This window comes from Pongo abelii, chromosome 8 (assembly GCF_028885655.2).
Source record: "Pongo abelii isolate AG06213 chromosome 8, NHGRI_mPonAbe1-v2.0_pri, whole genome shotgun sequence".
In the NCBI taxonomy this organism is placed as follows: Eukaryota; Metazoa; Chordata; class Mammalia; order Primates; family Hominidae; genus Pongo; species Pongo abelii.
The window spans coordinates 139552932-139574426 of NC_071993.2; the positions used below are offsets into that span (position 1 = coordinate 139552932).

The 21495-nt window shown below is 52.6% G+C and overlaps 1 protein-coding gene across 1 annotated transcript in view; it reads left to right on the top strand.

Annotated features, from left to right (window-relative positions):
* The window catches only part of LRRC27 (leucine rich repeat containing 27), a gene marked incomplete at its 5' end in the record, with an annotated part of 45426 nt that extends 25549 nt beyond the window's left edge, over positions 1–19877 (top strand). The window contains 3 exon segments of the mRNA NM_001134214.1: positions 3889–4007; positions 9711–9837; positions 19486–19877. Coding sequence (NP_001127686.1) covers positions 3889–4007; positions 9711–9837; positions 19486–19662 — 423 coding nt within the window. The 3' untranslated portion in view covers positions 19663–19877.
* Between the last annotated feature and the right edge of the window lie 1618 nt (positions 19878–21495).

Below are 21495 nucleotides of genomic sequence, written 5' to 3' on the forward strand. Positions count from 1 at the left end.
TTGCCACTTCCAGAAATAAAAATACTTGCACAATTAGACATTGCTAAGAATGCTTTCAGAGCTGAATTATAGCAAAAATATGGGAAACTTTAAATGTCAACAGATGGAGATGGCTAAATTGTCACATCCAGACCATGGGCTGCCTCTGTGGCCGACGGAAGGGTGAGTCAGTGATCACATCCACTGGCCTGAAAGTGTCTCGAAGAAGTCGCTGTAAGTTAAAGCAGCACAAGTTGTAGGACAGTGCACAAAAACTCTCATTGGTCTGGAAGAACGTACACCAACCCAGTGACTTTGTGGGGAGGGCTATGGCTCTGGGGAGGGGGGCGCAGAGGAGGGGTCGATGCTGCCACAGTCGTGCTTCTGAGTCCTGTGAGACCGTCACAGTGAGAGTGTCTGCAGTTTCTTAAAAAAGAAAAAAATAGGTTTTCTAGAAACTCATCTATCATGAGATAGAGCAGTTCAGTCAGCGAGTATTGATGGCCTGCTCTGAGCAGGGAGGGGACCAGGCACAGGCCCAGCCCACGGGAGCGCACACCTAGCGCAGAGGCAGACCCTCGGCTGTGGCAGCAGGCAGGGCTCCGTGGTAGCTGGCTGCTGTTCTGCGCACCCCACAGGCCCTGGGTGAGGCAGCTGAACGCATGGAGAGGCCTGCTGCTGCCCTGTGCCACCCTCTGGGCCTGCGCTGCCTCAGGCACTGGTGAGATACTTTGTATGGCCCAGAGTGCTGTAGTCAGAGTCCAAGGGAAAATCTTTGTGCCTAAATGTTCATATCTAATATACAAAGAATGGCTACTAATTGATTTTAAAAATCTGAGAATCCAGTAGAAGAAATGGGCAAAAAGTATGGCAGGCAGTCCACAGAAGAGGAAATCTAAGCCACCATAAATACATGAAAAGATGCTCAGCCTGTGAGGGACACGTAGGGTGGACGTGAGGTGCAGGCGCCTGTGTGGTCGGCAGGAGGGAGCCGAGGTGGTGGAGCGTGGGGAGGAGCCGAGGTGGTGGAGCGTGGGGAGGAGCCGAGGTGGTGGAGCAGCATGGGGAGGAGCCGAGGTGGAGCAGCGTGGGGAGGAGCCGAGGTGGTGGAGCGTGGGGAGGAGCCGAGGTGGAGCAGCGTGGGGAGGAGCCGAGGTGGTGGAGCGTGGGGAGGAGCCGAGGTGGAGCAGCGTGGGGAGGAGCCGAGGTGGTGGAGCGTGGGGAGGAGCCGAGGTGGAGCAGCGTGGGGAGGAGCCGAGGTGGTGGAGCGTGGGGAGGAGCCGAGGTGGAGCAGCGTGGGGAGGAGCCGAGGTGGTGGAGCGTGGGGAGGAGCCGAGGTGGTGGAGCAGCGTGGGGAGGAGCCGAGGTGGTGGAGCAGCGTGGGGAGGAGCCGAGGTGGTGGAGCAGCGTGGGGAGGAGCCGAGGTGGTGGAGCAGCGTGGGGAGGAGCCGAGGTGGTGGAGTAGCGTGGGGAGGAGCCGAGGTGGTGGAGCAGCGTGGGGAGGAGCCGAGGTGGTGGAGCGTGGGGAGGAGCCGAGGTGGTGGAGCAGCGTGGAAAGGTGCTGAGGTGGTGGAGCGTGGGATAGAGCATGGAGGCTGCTGCCACCAGCTGCTCGGAAGGCATCCTTCCAAGTGAAGAACGTGTCCTTCTTTGAACACATTTAGGAGTCCATTTTATAGAAATAAAAGCAATCATATAAGCATTTATATACACAGAAGTGTATCTGTGTATTTCAGTGTTGTTAGAGAGACAAGCATAAATAAATAAAACTCCAATTTCCATGTCCATAACAGGGAAGTGGTTCCATGCATTGGCCCGGGGAGGGCAAGCTCCCAGGCTGCTGGCCTCCCAGCTCCCTGCAGCTGGGCAGGAGGACACGAGAGGGCGCCACGGCCTTGGGTGGCCACTGCTGGGTGGATCCCATTGGCCAGTGGCACCCACGGGCTGGGCTGGGATAGGCTGGGCTGGGCGGGCCTGGGGAATCATGGCCGCTAGCTTTGCAGCCTGGTCCTGGGGGTGTGCCCCCTGCCCTGCATGTGCTTTTGCTGATCTGTCACTGTGAGGTCACACCCCGAGTACATTCGATGGGGTGGGAGCCTTGAGTCTGCAGCTGCTGAAAGGGCTACAGAGCTAAAGCCTGTGGCTGGGTAAAGCCTGGGTCTGTCACCTGCTTTGTAAAACGCACTGCACTTCTCTTCATGTCGCTCTGAAACCAGCCATGACTTGAGCCCATATTTTGGGCTTCACATCAATTGCATGTTTGACACTCGACATACAAACCCTGGCGCAAAGCCCATTCCACGCCACCAAAGCAGCAGCCTGTTGTAGACTTCGCCGGTGTGTTCGTGTTTATATTTGGTTCTTTGCTTGCTCACTCAAGAACTGGATGTTCGAAAAAGTCTTCCTTCTCTATATTTTAGAGTGGAAGTAAAATGTGGATGGGTGGACTTCCCTCCAAATACATACTTTTAATGTCTTTTAAAATAAAATTAAGTGTCTGATTTTAAAAGAAAAAAACACCCACTGGATTTAGCATTTATTTATGTATTTATTTATGAGACAGGCTGAAGTGCAGTGGCACAATCTTGGCTCACTGCAACCTCTGCCTCCCAGGTTCAAGCGATTTTCCTGCCTCAGCCTCCTGAGTAGCTAGGACTACAGGCATGCGCCACCACACCTGGCTATTTTTTTGTGTTTTTAGTAGAGACAGGTTTCGCCATGTTGACCAGGCTGGTTTTGAACTCCTGACCTCAAGCAGTCCGCCCACCCCGGCCTCCCAAAGTGCTGGGATTACAGGTGTGAGCCACTGCGCCCGGCCAGGATTTAGCATTTGTTCTTTTCTTTCTGTTGGAAGAACCTTTGGGAGAATCCTGATCACCTGAAAGTGTCCCAGCTCTCAGTCAGCCAAGAGTTTCCTCTGCTGTGTCTGCAGCCTGTGCCTTGCTTTATGGTGGGGTGGGAGGGATAGGAAAAGGTTGGTGGGTGGTCCCTGGTCCTCCCTGCCTCCCATCTTTCCGCCCGTTCTGGTTGCCAAACACTTTCTAAGTGTCAGGCATGTACTAGGGTTAAACTAATGGCCAGACAAAGGCCCAGGCCTAGAAATACATTTGGAGGAGAGAATGGCAGATAGAACAGTTCCAAACATCATCTCAGTAAAGGCTAAATGGATCCTACGAGTCTCCACATTGCAGTAGCCCCTGGTTGGAAGTTCTTCTCTCCCACTCTGTTGTCAGGGCTCCCTCCTACCTGTTTTTGTCATCCTTTGGTTTCTGACAGTCCCCGGTAACACACAGACACACATGTGCTCACTGCACGCTGCAGGCACCCGCACAGGCCCAAAGCTCCTTGAGGTCCGGAGGGGTCAGCGTGGCTCTCACATGTGTCCACTGGAGGCAGCGAGCAGCTCTGGTCACGCCGCCCTTGGGGTGCTAGCCTCCTCCTGCCTAGGTTGCACATCACAGCGAGTGTTGGGTCCTCCCAGGTCTCCCAGGCTCTGGCACTGAAGCTGGAGAAACAGATCTGGGGCCCCTGTGGAGAGGGGCCATCTAAGGATGCCTGTAGGAAGCCAGCTGCTGCGGCAAACCTGGCGTGGGGGGCATAAGGGCATGCAGGGCAGCCTTCCGAGCTACCCCAGAGTCCCCTCACTCTGCATCTTTACCTCCTACCCCAGCTTGGGCTGTCAGGGAGGCCCCAAAAAGATGTCCAAACTGAGATCCCAGTAGGGCACGAGAGCTAGCCAAGACCTGGGGGGATGACTGGTAGATGGTTGCACATGGACCATCTACCCGGGGCGGCCTCGGACCCACCTCTTCATGGACGAGGAGCTAGTCTAACACACCTTGCAGGTTAGCTTTGTGGAAAAACAGCATCTACTGGGATTCCAGAAATCATCTTGTTGCATTTTCCTAGGTGGCATCAAAGATTCCCTCTGCTACAGATCTGGTAGATAACGGGAAAGTACCACTGAATCCACCTGGAAAAATGAAACCAAGCAAAGAGAAATCGCCACGATCAAGTAAAGAAATGAGGTTGGTAACTGCGACTGGGACTCAGTCCTTCCAGGGCTCAGCCAGCCACCCACGGGCAGGTGCTGTTCTTTCATGAGCATGCACTGAGGAGCCCTGAACCTCCCGGCTGTGGTGGGCTCCAGGCTGTGGTGGGCTCCAGGGAGAGCCAGATAACCCTGGAAGATGGGGTCCTTGCCCTCAGGGAACTGCTGTCACCCAGCCATGGCGCCTGTAGGTCACCAGGATACAGAGTGCTCCCGAGCCCTCTGTAATGGGTGCTGCCGTGGGCGCTGAGGGGAGACGCGATCCGAGATCCACCTGCTGCAGTCCGTGCCCTGCCCTGCTGTGCCCTCCCCACCTCACCCCCGCTGCCTCCCCAGGTCTTCTCATGCTGAGTTCTGATCCCATTTCTTCCCACCCCAGCTTCCTTAGACCTGACCCTCAGGGCCGCTCAGTCCTTCCCCTCATGGGGTGTTAGGTGAGGCAGCGAGGCCAGGTGTTGACCCAGGTGAAGGGGACCCAGGCAAAGTAGCCACCATGGGGTGGAGGAAACAGCCAGAACTGAGAAGCTGTGTCAGGAAGCACTTGAGACGTTTTGATTTTTAGTCCCTGGCCAGGGGGCGGCCAGGCTGCTGGGCAGGTTGTCGTCCCGGGGAAAGGCAGGCACAGGCCCATCAGGCATTGCTGGTGAACCACAGAGGGGCCTGGAGTTCAGGAGAGCAGGGAGGGCTATTCGGGAAGCCTGGTGCTAACCTGGGACCAACGTGAGGGGAAGGGTAGGGGCTCAGAGGCATGCACTTGGCACTGGGGAGTAGGGATGGATGGAGCAAATGGGGCTGAGGAGCACTGGGTGGCGCGGCGAGTCCACAGCAGGACACGCTTCACAGCGCCTGGTGGACAGAGCAGAGTCGGGGCACAAGGCAAGGATGGAAGCTGGAGGCTGGTCCCTGGGTGGGTCCCTGGCTGGGCCTTGAGGGGAGGGGAGGGGCTTCACTGGGAGGGTGACAGCAGCTGTTCAGAGTTCCCGGGGGCTCACCCTTCTCACCTCACAGCAGCTTGGGGGTCCGGGGTTCATGAACCCTCTCACCTCACAGCTGCTGGGGGTCCGGGGTTCACCCCTGTCACCTCACAGCAACACTCCTTTGATTTTCCGCGTTCACAGCTTCTATAGCTGGGTTAGTGGCTGCACCCTGGGGATGATCACTGGGCTCCCTAGTCATCTCCACCTCCTCTGAGCCGTGTATAAGGACCAGGCTGACACGGAGCCTCAGTGTGGACACGCCTTCTTGTCCAGGCATTTCCCACGCTGACTCTTCAGCTGGGCCCCTCCCTCGCACCTCCCAGGCATCCTGGGAAGCCAAGGCTGGCCCCAGGGAGACCACTGGAGACCCCACGGCATGAGCACTGCTCTCCGGTACCCCCGGGCTTTCCTGGCTCGCTGTGGCTCTCACTGAAGGAGCCTCACTGCACTCAGAGGCCAGAGCAGAAGAGACCGTGGGGCCTGAGCTTGGAAGGCCGTGGGCCTGGCCCCTGGCCCTGCTGCTCAGCGTTCGTCTGCCAGGGGGCTCCTCCCTCAGTTTAACGTACCCTGGATCCCGGCTGCGATGTAAGAAACCTGAAGGAAGGGTGAGGTGGGATGAGTTGTAGGTGACGAAGGGCATGTTCTGTTCCTGCAGAATTTGTTCCTCATGGAGGCTGAGAGTGTTTGGGGAAAATCTCGAAGGCCAACTAGGTTGGATTAACTCCCCAACCTTGTGAAAATGGCTTAGACTAAAACCATTTCGTCTCAGACATTTGAATGTTCTCTTACATCTTCCACGGAGTTTACCTGCCATATTTGGCCTTTAAAAAGCCCACAGCAGACCACAGTGGCCCGCTCACCCCCATCACCCTGGGGCACAGTAAGAGCTGGGGTCTGAGGCGCTGACACAGAGCATGCCCTGACCTGGGGGCTCCGTTCTGTAGGACTCCAGAGGACATCATGCTTTCTTTTCCATAGTTACTCTGAAAAGCAAGCAAAACCGGCACAAATCCTGCTGCTGGGAGTAAGAGGGTCTTGGGGGAGGCTGAGACTGTGTACCATTGTATTCACAGTGGCGCATGCACCCACGCCTGCACCAATGCCCACACCATGCCCATGACCACACCCACACTTACACCCACCCCCGCACACCCACACACACTTACACCCCCACACACTTACACCCACACTTACACCCACACACTTACACGCACCCACACACCCACACGCACTTACACCCACACTTACACCCACACTTACACCCACACCCGCACACCCACACACACTTACACCCCCACACACTTACACCCACACCCGCACACCCACATACACTTACACCCCCACACACTTACACCCACACTTACACCCACACACTTACACCCGCACACCCACATACACTTACACCCCCACACACTTACACCCACACACACGCACCCACACACCCACACGCACTTACACCCACACTTACACCCACACTTACACCCACACCCGCACACCCACACACACTTACACCCCCACACACTTACACCCACACCCGCACACCCACATACACTTACACCCCCACACACTTACACCCACACTTACACCCACACACTTACACACACCCGCACACCCACATACACTTACACCCCCACACACTTACACCCACACTTACACCCACACACTTACACACACCCACACGCACTTACACCCACACACCTACACACCCACACACTTACACCCACCCACACTTAAACCCACACTTACACACTTACACCCACATACACTTACACCCCCACACACTTACACCCACACTTACACCCACACACTTACACACACCCGCACACCCACATACACTTACACCCCCACACACTTACACCCACACTTACACCCACACACACCCACACACCCACACGCACTTACACCCACACACCTACACACCCACACACTTACACCCACCCACACTTAAACCCACAGTTACACACACCCACACACCCCCCCACACTTACACCCACACACACCCCCACACTTACACCCACCCACACACCCACACACACCCACTTACACCCACCCTTACACCCACCCACCCTTACACCCACCCTTACACCCACCCACCCTTACACCCACACACACACCCACACACCCACACACCCCCACACACACTTCCGCCCACACACCCACACACTTCCATCCACACACACCCACACTTGCACCCACCCACACACCCACACACACGCACACACACCCACTTACACCCACCCACTTACACCCACCCACACATCCACCCACACACATCCACCCACACTTCCACACACACCCACCCACACACCCACACACTTACACCCACCCACACTTACACCCACACTTCCACTCACCCACACTTACACCCACACTTACACCTACCCACACTTACACCCACACACACACGCACCCACACTTACACCCACCCACACTTACACCCACTTACACCCACCCACACTTACACCCACACACACACGCACCCACACTTACACCCACACACACTTACACGCACCCACACTTATACCCACCCACACTTACACGTACCCACACTTCCACCCACCCACACTTACACCCCCACCTCTACCTCCACACCACACTTACACCCACACTTACACCCACACTTACACCCACACTTACCTCTACCTCCACACCCGCACTTACACCCACATTTACATCTACCTCTACGCCCACACTTACATCTACCTCCACACACACACATCTACCTCCACACACACACCCCCACACTTACATCTACCTCCACCCACACACTTACACCCACACTTACATCTACCTCCATGCCCACGCTTACATCTACCTCCACACCCACACTTACACCCACACTTACATCTACCTCCACACCCACACTTACATGTACCTCCACACCCACACTTACACCCACACTTACACCTACCTCCACACCCACACTTACATCTACCTCCACACCCACACATCTACCTCCACACACACACTTACACCCACACTTACATCTACCTCCACACCCACACTTACATCTACCTCCGCACCCACACTTACACCCACACTTACATCTACCTCCACACCCACACTTACACCCACACTTACATCTACCTCCACACCCACACTTACACCCACACTTACATGTACCTCCACACTCACACTTACATGTACCTCCACACCCACACTTACACCCACACTTACACCTACCTCCACACCCACACTTACACCCACACTTACATCTACCTCCACACCCACACATCTACCTCCACACACACACACCCACACTTACATCTACCTCCACACCCACACTTACACCCACACTTACATCTACCTCCACACCCACACTTACATCTACCTCCACACCCACACTTACGTCTACCTCCACACCCACACTTACACCCACACTTACATCTACCTCCACACCCACACTTACACCCACACTTACATCTACCTCCACACCCACACTTACATCTACCTCCACACCCACACTTACACCCACACTTACATCTACCTCCACACACACACTTACATCTACCTCCACACACACACTTACATCTACCTCCACACCCACACTTACACCCACACTTACATCTACCTCCACACCCACACTTACATCTACCTCCACACCCACACTTACACCCACACTCACATCTACCTCCACGCCCACACTTACATCTACCTCCACACACACACTTACATCTACCTCCACACACACACTTACATCTACCTCCACACCCACACATCTACCTCCACACCCACACTTACATCTACCTCCACACCCACACTTACATCTACCTCCACACCCACACTTACATCCACACTTACATCTACCTCCACACCCACACTTACTTCTACCTCCACACCTACACTTACACCCACACTTACATCTACCTCCACACCCACACTTACACCCACACTTACATCTACCTCCACACCCACACTTACACCCACACTTACATCTACCTCCACACACACACACCCACACTCACATCTACCTCCACGCCCACACTTACACCCACACATCTACCTCCACACCCACACTTACACCCACACTTACATCTACCTCCACACCCACACACCCACACTTACATCTACCTCCACACCCACACTTACATCTACCTCCACACCCACACTTACACCACGTCCACACCCTGGGGCCCCACACTCATGCAGACTGGAGTGGACCCCGCCACCCCACAGCTCACCTGCAGCAGATTCCCGGCTCTTTCTACCACTGAGTCATTGTCTTTAAAATTAAAGGAACCCCAAACCCCTGAGCCCCAGTGCTAACAGAAAATATGTTTAAAATCAAAATTGAATACACTTTTCTGTTTGTCTGTTTAAGGATTTGGGAAAACCGTGTATTCCATGTGGGAACAGAAACCTGCTTTTCCTTTCATGTGGCGCAGTGTGCAGTGTCCTAAATGTGTCATATCTTAAATCAATTTAAGGTTTTTAAATAAGAATAGTGTGTGTTCTGGCAGCTTCTGAACTACTGAAGAAGGGATGGGAGAGGCAGCCCAGGCCCCCGGTGTGAGTCTGGAGGAGAGTGGGTGCCCGGGAGGCCCAGGGTAGCTCCACAGTAACTGGCACAGGTGTGCGGGAGCCTCAGGACCACTGTTTGGTCTGGGAAGAAAGACACACGCTTTCTCCCTGGTTACGGCGGGAGTTGCTAGGATGAGAGTAAATGTGTCAAGTCATTTCCGTCTTTGCCCTTTGTTTCTCAGTGCCCTCCAGGAGGGAAATTTAGAAGAGAAGATAAAACAGCACATCCCCCAAATGCATGAGCAGAGAAGATTCCATGGCCAGGCCCCGCTGGAGGAGATGAGGAAGGCTGCCGAGGATCTGGAAATTGTAAGGATTTCTTGGTTCTGTTTAAAAAAGTGTGGGGTGTTTTTTGTTTTGTTTTGTTTTTGTTTTTTTGAGACGGAGTCTTGTTCTGTCACCCAGGCTAGAGTGTGGTGGCACAATCTCGGCTCACTGCAGCCTCCACCTCCCAGGTTCAAGTGATTCTCCTGCCTCAGCCTCCCGAGTAGCTGGGACAAGTGTACACCACCATGCCCGGCTAATTTTTGTATTTTTAATAGAGATGGGATTTTGCCATGTTGGCCAGCCTTGTCTCGAACTCCTGGCCTCAAGTGATCCACCTGCCTTGGCCTCCCAAAGTGCTGGGCCACTGTGCACAGCCTAAAACATTGTTTTATTAAAAATGAAGAGAACTCACTGTGCCTCTTCAGAGCATGCGCTCTCTAAAACCGTGGGACTGTGTGGAATGTGTCTTATGAGGTGTAGAAATTCCCAGAATTACAGTTGGTCACATGAGAAGGAAAACATTTCAGCCGAGGGGCTGAGCCCTCAAATGTGCCAGGCCCCATGGCGGGCCTTGGCATCTCAGCACTGGGAATCTGATGGCAGGAGTGGTGGCCTGCTGACAGGGACCGGGAACCAGTCCTCTCCACATGTCTGTGGGATCCTTGCTTGAGGCTTTGCACCCAGCTGATCCAGGCTCTGGGCCCAGGGCTGGGCCATGAGGGGCGTCACTGCAGAGAGGGGTCTGGCTGAGGCCACCCGGACCATGGCTGACATGCTCGGTGTCTATGTAGGAAGGCCGATATTCATGGGGATCCGAGGCCTCCTGACGAGGAGCCTCCTAAGCAGTACTGCTTACGGAAGTGGCTCCTATATATTTGGAATGTTAACCATCCTCTCAGCCACCGCCAGTGCTGTTTATTCACTCAGCATACGCTGATGCCTACCTCCTGGTACTTGGAGTATCCTGGGCTGTGGGAGACACGCAGGAATGAAGGAAAGTGCTTTGCTGCCCGAACTGCTGCCTGGCCAGCCCATCCAGCTGTAGAAGGACACAGCTGCCGTCCCTGGCAGTGAACCTGGATACCCATGTCCCCACCCTTCTTGCAGCCATAAGAACGCTGGCCTGTCCTCTCAGGCTACCCAAGGCCCCTGGCTGGTGGCCTCTTCCAGGTCAGTGTACCATGCCCGAACACAGGTCAGGCTGGTGCGGGCTGCATCCGGGCTACCCCCAGAGCAAGCAGCACTGTCATGGGGGAGGAAGCAGCCCTGGCCTTCCTGTCCCCACACCCCATCTGCAGGCTCCACTCCCACCATTTCCACTGTTTCCCTCTCTCCTAGAGCCGGAGATGGGAGAGAGGAGACATGAGGGCAGGATGTGGAGCCACTTCATGGAGACCCCACCCAACCTGACTTGGACCCCGCTTCTGAGACTCTTTTCCTCCTCAGCCCAAGGAGTTTGTATCTGCCTTTAGATAAACTCTTATTCTTTCTAAATCCGTCGTTCATGAGTATGACCTTGTCCTTGGACACCCAAACCCTGCCTCTTAGGGCTGCAAAACATCTGTGTCTTAACCCATCATTTCACATTATGGACAGAGAAGTCGATTTGGTATTATGAACAACTCTAGCCACAGATTTGATACATTTAGTGAAATAGATGAATCCCTTGAAAGACAACATCTGCCAAAACTTACAGAAGAAATGAATATGCTCGTATCTATTACAGGAATTTAATCAATAATTAATTACCTTCCAAAACAGAAATCACAGGCCCAGAAGGGTTCACTGGTGAATTCTACCAAACATTTAAGGTTTAAGGAAGAAACTATACCAATTCTCGATAATCTCTTCCAGAAGATAGAAACAGAGAGAAAACTTTTTAGCTCATTCTCTGAGGCCAGCATTACTCTTAATACCAAAACCATACAAAGATATTACAAGAAAGGAAAAGTGTAGACCAATATCACTCATGAATGTAGATGCAAAAATTCTCAACATTCAGAAATCAAATCCAGCAATGTGTAAAAGCAATCACACACCCTAATTCAACATTCAAAAATCAGACAATGCAATTCATCACATCAGTAAGCTAAACAAGAAAAATCAGTTGGTTTTATCAATAGATGCAGAAAAAGCATCTGACAAAATATAACACCTATCATGATAAAAACTCTCAGCAAACTAGGATAAGCTGGGAACTTCCTCAACTTGTTAAAGAACATCCAGAAAAGACCTACAGCTAACATTATTCTTAATGGCAAGAAACTAGAAGCTTTTCCACTAAGATCAGGAGCAAGGCAAAGATATTCCCTCTCACTACTGCTTTTCAGACTCATGCTGGAACTCTTAGCTAGTTCAAGAAGACGAGAAGGAAATAAAAGGTGTACAGATTGAGAAACAAGAAATAAAATTGTCTTTATTCTCAGATGACATGATTATCTATGTAGGAAATCCGAAAGAATTGACAAAAATTTCCTGAAACTAATAAGTGATTATAGAAAAGGTTACAGGATACAAGGTTAATATACATAACTCAGTCACCTTCCTATGTACCAGCAATTAACAAGTGGAATTTAAGATTAAAACATAACATTTAAATTAGCACCAAAAAAAATGGTACTAAGTAAAAATCTAACAAAATGTATACAAAATCTATATGAGGAAAGCGACAAAACTTTAATGAAATAACTGAATAAATGGACAGATATTCCATGTTCATGGATAGGAAGACTCAATATTGTTGGTAGTCAGTTCTTCCCAACTTTAGGTTTAATGCATTCCCAATCATAATCTGAGCAAATTATTTTGTGAATATTGACAAACTGTTTCTAAAGCATTTATGGAGAGGATGAGACCTAGAATATCCAACACAGTATTGATGGGAAACAAAGTCAGAGGACTGACACCCCCCAACTTGAAGACTCTAAAGCTACAATAACAGTGTGATATTGTCAAAAGAATAGACAAATAGAATAGAGAGCCCCAAAATAGACCCACACAAATATAGTTAACTGAGTTAACTGATTTGACAGAGGAGCAAAAGCGACTCAGTGGAGAAAGCGTAGTCTTCAACAGATGGTACTGGAACAACTGCCAAAAACAAAAAAGAATCTAGACATAGACCTCACACCCTTCACAAAAATTAATTCAAAATGGATCATAGACCTAAACGTAAAATGTGTTACCGTACAACTTTTACAAGATAACATAGGAGAAAACCTAAATGACCTTGGGTATGGTGCTGATGTTTAAATACAACACCAAAAGCAAGATCCATGACAGAAATAATTGATAAGCTGGGCTTCATTACAATCAAAAACTTCTGTTCTATGTAAGACACTGCCAAAAGGATAAGACAGACCATAGACTGGGAGACAATATTTGGAAAAGATACACCTGATAAAGGACTGTTATCTAAAATATACCGAGAACTCTGAAAAACTCAACAAAAAGGAGCAAACAAGCCAATAAAAAAATGGGCCAAGAATCTGCAGAGACACCTCATCAAAGAAGACGCATGGATGGCAGATCAGCATGTGAAAAGAAGCTTCACATTGTGTGTCATCAGAAATGCAAGTTAAGACAAGGAGATTCACCACGCAAAAAATCTAAAACACCACCAAATGCTGGTGAGGATGTGGAGCAACAGGAACACTCATTAATTGTTGGGAATATAAAATGGTACAGCCACTTTGGAAGACAGTTTGACAGTTTCTTACAAAATTAATCACACTCTTATCATACAATCCAGTAATCACACTCCTTGGTGTTTACCCAAAGGAGGTGAAAACTTATGTCTACACCAAAACCTGCACACAGACATAGCAGCTTTTTTCATAATTGCCAAAACTTGGAAGCACCCAAGGTGTCCTTCAGCAGGTGACTGGATAAACTGGAACATCCAGATAGTGGAACGTTGCTTAGCACTGAAAGGAAACGAGCCATCAGCAATGAGAAGACACGCGGGAGCCGACATGCCAGCGTGAAAAGGCCGCACACAGATGGAGATGGTGAAAGGATCGTGGTGGCCCGGGTGAGGTAGTAGGGTATTGAGGGGTGAATCAGCGGAACACAAAGGGTTTTAGGGCAGTAAAACTACTCTTCATGATGCTGTATGGTTGGGTCCATGTGATGATGCCACAGACTGTGCCACCCCACACATGAGCCTGCATGTCGACTGTGGACTCTGGGTGGTGGTAACAGTGTGTCCATGTGCATGCATCGAGTGTGCCGCTCCAGTGTGGGATGAAGGCTGCTCTAAAAAAATCAAGTCCGGGTTTTTTAAAGTCTGCTTGGAAATCTGAAACCTGAGAGCTGGCTCTTGTGTCCCCCACTGTTCTCCTGTGCTCCCCCACCCTGGTTACATGCAGAGAAGGGGGGCCGTGAGACAAAAGAGAATGACCCAGAAGGACACTGTGGCGGTTGATCTCAAATGCCTACCCCAGGCCACGCCTGTCTCTTCATTGACTTTCATACCACCTTAGGAGGAAGGTGGTGCCACCCATTTCACAGGTCAGAAAACTGAGACTCACGGAGGTGCCGTAACTGGCCCCACGGTGACACTGTAAATGGTGGAGCTTTCAGTCCAACCTGGGTATGTCTGAATGCAAAGCCAAGGTCCAAATACTGCAATGTCTTCTTGGAGACATGAATTGCCACAGAATTCGCCTTGTGCTTTAATGCCTGTCTCGTGTTTTTCTGTGATTAAAAAAAAGTCATGTGAAGTTCCTGATGAAGGGTTCAGGTCACCAGCACCGGCTCCTGTTGTGTGCCCAACTCCAAGTTACTGTCAAGATCCAGGGAGGGATGTGCTATGTCACCCTGCCCAGGAGACAGGGACATAAACACCCGCTAACTTTCCATGACAGGCTCCCTGCAGCACTTGAGCCCAGAGGATGCCCATGAGGTGGGTCCCTTCATTTCAGTCCTGGCTTGGGAGAGCCAGAGGAAGGGGTTTTAAAACTCCCAAGAATGAGCTGGGAAGCAGCTGATCCTGCCCTAGAGGAGGTGAATTGTGTTGAGACAGGTGGTGTTGGCTGTCCACAAGCTCCAGCCATCCTTCTCCTCTGTCCCACTGCCTCTCACAGAGGGCCGGGTGGGTGGGCCAGGGGAGAAGGGGCCCTCTGAGACAGACCAGAATAGCATGGCAGGCATCCGTGCCACCTGATGGCCTCATTTTTAGGAAAAGATCTTAATTATGGTTTTTTCTGAAATTTGCCTTCTGAGCACCTGGACCTCCTGTAGGCTCAGTCCATTTCAAATGACCCTCCCTTTTTCTGCTGTCTACACAGGCCCACTAGCAAAAAAGAAAGTACTGTGTTCTTTAGACTCAGTAGGGAACCTATTTGTATAATCCTGGTGAGACGATCATGCCGGCCCTCCCTGCAGGTGAAGTCTCGGGCTTTGCCAGAAGAGTGTGTCTTTCCTTAGAGCAGGGCCTGAGCAAACCCTGCAGCAGCATTAGAGACGAGTCCTGGCTCCGTGGCTGTGTGGCCCACCAGCCTGCTGTATGGAGGCGGGCACGCATGTGCGTGAGACAGTTGGCATGTCCCAGGCAGAGAACCATCTAAGTTCACACTGCGTCTCTAGAAGCAGAGGGTCTCATTTTCCCGGCTTCTTCCCCGGCTCCTCGTGTTTCCTTCAAGGCATCTGCACAGTGCCGCGCATGGCGTGGCGCTAGCAAGGAGTCCTCCGTGGCATGGCGTGTGTCGGGAGAACCCCCCCATGCACCCGGGAGCCTGGCCTGTGGGAGAAGGGGATGCCAAATGGGGGAAGTAGGAGGGGCTGGAGTCCAGCCCATGAGCCAGGAGCTTGCATTTGATTAGAGGACCAGGGTGGACGGGTCCGGGCAGAGAGAGAAGAAAGCCCAGAGGGATGAAAAGGAGATGCTGAAAACAAACCAGCCAACAGACGTGGCCCTTCCAGGTCAACACGGCCCATTCTGCACATAGGCTTATCTCCACTCTGCCCAGAAGCCACCAGAATGACAGGAGAGGGAGCAAAAACGACCTTCACTCCTCAGGATGAGGAAATGGAGAGGAGCCTGCCCGCTTGTCAGGAGGCTCCCCCTCCCCAGGGTCTTTCCTGTAATAATAGAGCCCCACGTCTCTCCTGGGCACAGGCTGCCCCACAAATGGGCACGTTTCTCAGCCTCCCTTGCAGCCAGACATGGGCCTGTGACTCTGTTCCGGCCGGCAGGATGTGAGCAGAAGATGAGTGTGAACTTCCTGAGCTTTGTCCCTTCCCTTCCTGGCTGGAATGCAAACATGATGGCCGGAGCAGGGGCAGCCACCTCAGCCCTCAGGTGGAGGCCGTGGTCCAGGGCTGCAGAGCCAGTGTGCAGGAGTCTGTCTCTGGTGGGGGTGCTGTCCTCTCAGACGTACTGCTCCACCTGGTCTCAGCTGCTGTCGTCTGGGGGCTGGCAGGTGAGCCCTTGTCCTCGCACACATGGAGGCCAGCGCGATTTTGCACGAAGGAAGCCCCCTAGTGGTGCAGCGTGAAGGGCCTGCCCAGCAAAATGCCAGCAAAGATGCACAGTGATGCAGCCCCAGAGCCTGGAAAGCACAGGAAGACAAAACCAACCACAGAAGGATTGGAAATGGGGGTCGGGGTGCGGTGGCGCATGCCTGCAATCCAAGCACTTTGGGAGGCCGAGGCAGGTGAATCACCTGAGGTCAGGAGTTTTGAGACCAGCCTGGCCAACATGGTGAAACCCCGTCTCTACTAAAAATACAAAAAATTAGCCGGGCACAGTGGTGTGCACCTGTAATCCCAGCTACGCGGGAGACAAAGGCAGGAGAATCGCTTGAACCCAGGAGGCAGAGGTTGCAGTGAGCTGAGATGGCGTCATCACACTCCAGCCTGGGCAACAAGAGCAAAACTCCATTTCAAAAAAAAAAAAAGGAAGCGGAGTCTATACAGGTCATGCCAGGGCCCTGGGTCTGCTTCCCTACTCTGCCCAGCCCACTGACTCCTCCAGCTTACCCAGCAGGAGCCAGGGCTGCCTCTAGATAAGCTGACCAACCAGGCACCACAGTGGTGACAGCAGCCATGTTTAGCCTAAAGATCCCTGCAGAAGGTCAGGTGCACAACCGACCAGGAGGGCTGGCCAGCTCCTTGGCGCTGTCTGAGATATCAGCCAACCAAGACAGAAGCCACCTGGGCGTCCCCCAGACAGCCCCAGCCTGCACTGAGCAGCCAGCAGCCCGCCACCGACACCCCGATCTCAGCCTTGTTCCAGGGCCTCAGTCACGAGAGGTTCCTCAGCTGTTGAGGGAAGCCCCAAGGTGAGGGAGAGGCCAAAGCCAGCCGGCTGGGGAGCGAGCTTCGGACGGATGTGGACATTAGGGGACACTTAAAAATGACAGGCCAGAATTAAAATCCCCCCGTAGGAATAGACAAGTCTGCTGCCATGAAACCCAGCAAGCTGTTGTAGAAAGTGAACACTCAGGTAACCCAGAAGAACTCCCAAGGCAAAGTTTAATATGTGGCAAAAATTTTTAAAAATTAAATTAGTAGATGAATAAATCCCCCAGGAAGGGGAGGTGGGAAACAGATGAGACAAGAGGAAAGGAAGTTAGAGGACGACCCGAGCAGAGCGAAGCATCCGGCAGGTTCTGGCAGGTTCCAGCAGGTTCCAGCAGGAGAGATGAGAGCAGACAGAGGGAGAGGGTGCAGGAGGGCTCTTCACAAAGGAACCAACATGCTTCCTGCTAGAAGGGCCCACACGTGCTGGCACCATGGCTCAGCATCCTGAACCAGAGCAGGACGGACCCCCGGAGATTCCAGGGAGGGCGGGGAGAGAGGCCCACACAGAACCAGGCACTGGGAGGGAGCTGGTCACGGTGATGGCACTGCCCTCAGCAGGCGCCGGGATTCGGTACTCCGATTACAAGGTCGGGGGTCATCACACAATAAGACGTTTTCAGACACGCAAAGACTCAAAATGCTGCTTCCCATCTAGAGAGTCTTTCTCCAGAAGCTACTGTAGAATTTGTCCTATCAAAACAAGGGAGTAGATGCTGAGAGAGGAAGGTAAGAGTTCCAGAAGAAAGGGAGCTGACCCAGAAGCCCCCAGCCACCCCTTGCTGTGAGAGGAGCCTGGTGGGGGTCTCCCCAGAGAGACCAGGTCAGTCTGAGACTTGGCCAGTGGAGGAGGATGTCGAGAGAGGTTTGCAGTTTGAGAGGATGTAATGACAGATGTAGAAAACAAAGTAAACATTTTAAAATGAGGCAGTTATGAATGCCACAGGGAATACAAGTTTCTATGGGAAGCAAAAAACGTTATCAATGACTGCTTACTGGGTCAGTAACAAGTAATATTGACCAAGTCGCAGAGCCGGAAGCCATGAGTGCTGCTCTAGGCCACAGTTACGATATGGGGGGTGGGGGAGGCTGCAGGGGTCTCCAGGGACCTGCTGTGATTATGGCTGTATGGGGTGGTGGGGGAGGCTGCAGGGGTCTCCAGGGACCTGCTGTGATTATGGCTGTATGGGGTGGTGGGGGAGGCTGCAGGGGTCTCCAGGGACCTGCTGTGATTATGGCTGTATGGGGTGGTGGGGGAGGCTGCAGGGGTCTCCAGGGACCTGCTGTGATTATGGCTGTATGGGGTGGTGGGGGAGGCTGCAGGGGTCTCCAGGGACCTGTTGTGATATGGCTGTATGAGGCGGGAGGCTACAGGGGTCTCCGGGGATCTGCTGTGATTATGGCTGTATGGAGAGGGGAGACTACAGGGGTCTCCGGGGACCTGCTGTGATTATGGCTGTAGGGGGTGGGGGGAGGCCACAGGGGTCTCCGGGGACCTGTTGTGATCTGGCTGCATGGTGGGGGGTGCAGTGGTTCCAGGGACCTGCTGTGATTATGTCTGTATGGGGCAGGGAGGCTGCAGGGGTCTCCCGGGACCTGCACTGGCGGTAGTGTCCAACCTGTGCCCCCAGCAAGGCAAGCTGGGGAGGGAGAGGGGAGCTGGGTGGCCCAGGGCTCCTGTGCTTGGAGTGAGGAGGTTGGGACTCTGCAGAGGGCCTGAGGGGCAGGAACAGGAAGATTCCCTCCTCAGTTTCTCCACCTGACGGCCCCCCGCAGTGCCCTCCTCAGCCTCACCTTGTTCTGCCCAGGGGATTGGCCGTGGACTATGAGGTTTGGAACAGAAAGCCTGCCCCTGGTTTCACACTCGGCAAGTTCCTTCTCCTGTAGGAGCCCCTGATCCACAGCTTCTGTGTCTGTGGGGTGGGGGTGGCAGTTGTGGCCCCATCTGCTTCCCAGGACAGTTACGGCTCTAAGGTGCGGTCATGGCTGTGGGGATGCTTGCCAACACACTGCCCGGGGTGTGGCATCAGCCTTCCCTTTGCCCTTAGGATGATGTCCTGAGTCTCTGTTCATCCATTGACCTGCGTCTGCACAGGACACCTGGGTGGGGCTGTGGGGACACCAGGATGAGTGGCCATGTGTGTGCCTGCAAAGGGTGGTGTCCTCATGAGGTAGAAGGCCTGGGAGCTGGCTGGAAGTAGGCTGCTGGGCCCCATTGCAGGGGGGACTGTGCCATGATGCGGCTTGCAGGGGCCCCGGGGGAGCGGGGCTGGCTCTGCTCACGCCCACATGGCCTGGGCCCCATGTGGAATCTGAGCCAGAGACGTAGTGACGCCCTAAGTCCTGCCAGCCTTTCTAACGTCTTCCCTCCTTGTCTCCCACAAGGCCACAGAGCTACAGGATGAAGTATTGAAGCTGAAATTGGGATTAACCTTGAACAAAGACCGTCGATGGGCGGCCCTCACTGGAAACCTTTCTCTTGGCCTGCCAGCGGCACAGCCTCAAAATACATTTTTTAACACAAAATATGAAGAATCAGGAAATGTTCGCAGACACCAGTGACACCAGGTGGCTGGACTGATGGAGACGTCTTCAGACAGGAGCCGCTCAGTCTTCTTTCCCGGGCGTCGCCTCCTGTGTGGTGGCCGGAAGAGCCCAGGTTCAGTGTTACCCTTAGGGCTGATTTCACGCAGCCTGTTGTTTTCCTTAGACAGGTCCACGTTCCTCTCCTGAGGCTGTGGAAGATTTCAGCCGTACTAAAAGAAAGGACACTGTGAGCATGTGGTCTCGCCTTCCCTTCTTTCTGCAGGTTCCTGCCAAGCCACGTGACAGAATGCTCATGCTCAGGCACCTGCCTCTCTCCTGTCCTGGAGCCCTTGTTACAAAAGTCCTCGCAGCTTACAGCTTTCATTCACTTATTTGAGGGTAGGAGAGGATACCAGGTCACCCGATTCCCGCCAAGCCGGAAGTCCCTGCAGCACCACCTTTGGCTAGGAGGGAGGGGTGACAGCCAAAAAGGGCTTCGGAAGAGTGGTTACCCTGCTCCCTGCCCAGCGACAGGCCTTCCTTTCCCCTGCTCCCTGCCCGGCTACAGGGTCCTCCTTTCAGCCTTGACCCCCTCCTGGTTGCTACCAGTCAGCCTCCCCAGGGACACAGCGGGGTCCACAGACCTCCCCATCATAGATCAGCCTTATTTCACGCTGTCTGCCCAGGCTGTGGAGATTCTGTGTGACTTCGTCTCTTGTGCTGAGTGTTTGATTGGATCTTGAAAACATCTTTGGTTTGATTTCTGTAACAGAGGTGAGACTATTCAGACTTTGTTTCTTTTTGTGTTAATTTTGGTAAATATGGTTTTCAGTGAGTTTCCTCATTTCATCCAAGTTGTGCAATGTATCAGCATAAAGTTCCTCTTATTTTCAGTATCTTTAGGATCTGTAATAATGTCCCCTCTTTTATTCTTGACCTGGTGTTCTTCATCATTCTTACTATGGATTTATCAATTTTGTCCCTCTTTTCCAGAAGCCCCAGGTTTTGGCTTCACTGGATTTGCTGTTTGTCTTCTGTCTCATGGGCCTCTGCGCCCTGCACTTCCTACTTTCCGAGAGTTTAACTGGTGCTTGGAGAGAAATGCATCACTTCCAAACCCACGTATTAGAGAAGAAGGAGGGTGTGAAATTGATCATCTAAGGTTTCCATTCAGGAAGCTAGAAAGGTGTCAGTGACCTGTTGCGGCCCAGCAGCTGGAGCAGCAGACGTTTGCCATTTCTCACGCCTGAGGGCAGGAGTCGGAGCAGCTCAGCCAGCGTTGGTGGTAAGGGTCTCCCTTGAAGGTTTAACTGGGCTTGGGGCTCAGCTTCCAAGGTGCTCTCCTGGTTGTTGATCAGAGCGTGTCCGTTGTGATCACCGTCCTTTGAAACTGTGAAGCCTTGCCCGGTGGCCTGCCGCAGGATATGTTTTGGTAGATGTAGGCTGTGCACTTGAGAAGAATGTATTTTGGGTTGTTGGGTACATTGTTTTGTGTGTGTCAGGCGACACTGACTAATCCTGTTGCTCAAAGCTCCTGTACCCTGACTGACTGACTTGTTTAAGCCTGGTTTCTCAGTTACTGAGAGAGGCCTGTGAACAGTTCTAGCTATGATCATGAACATGTATTTTTTTCTTAGTTATGTCAGTTTCTGCTGTACGTATTTTGGGGCTATTTTGTCAGATGCCTACAAATTTAGGATTGTTTTACCTTCCTGTTGAACTGACCTTGTCATTATTATGAACTATTTCTCTTCGCCTCTCCTTTTCACTTCTTGCCTTCATGTGGATTTTGTCTGATACTAATCCAGGCACACCACTGCTGTTTTGGTCAGCGTTTTCATAATGCATCTTCTTCCATCTTTCTACTGT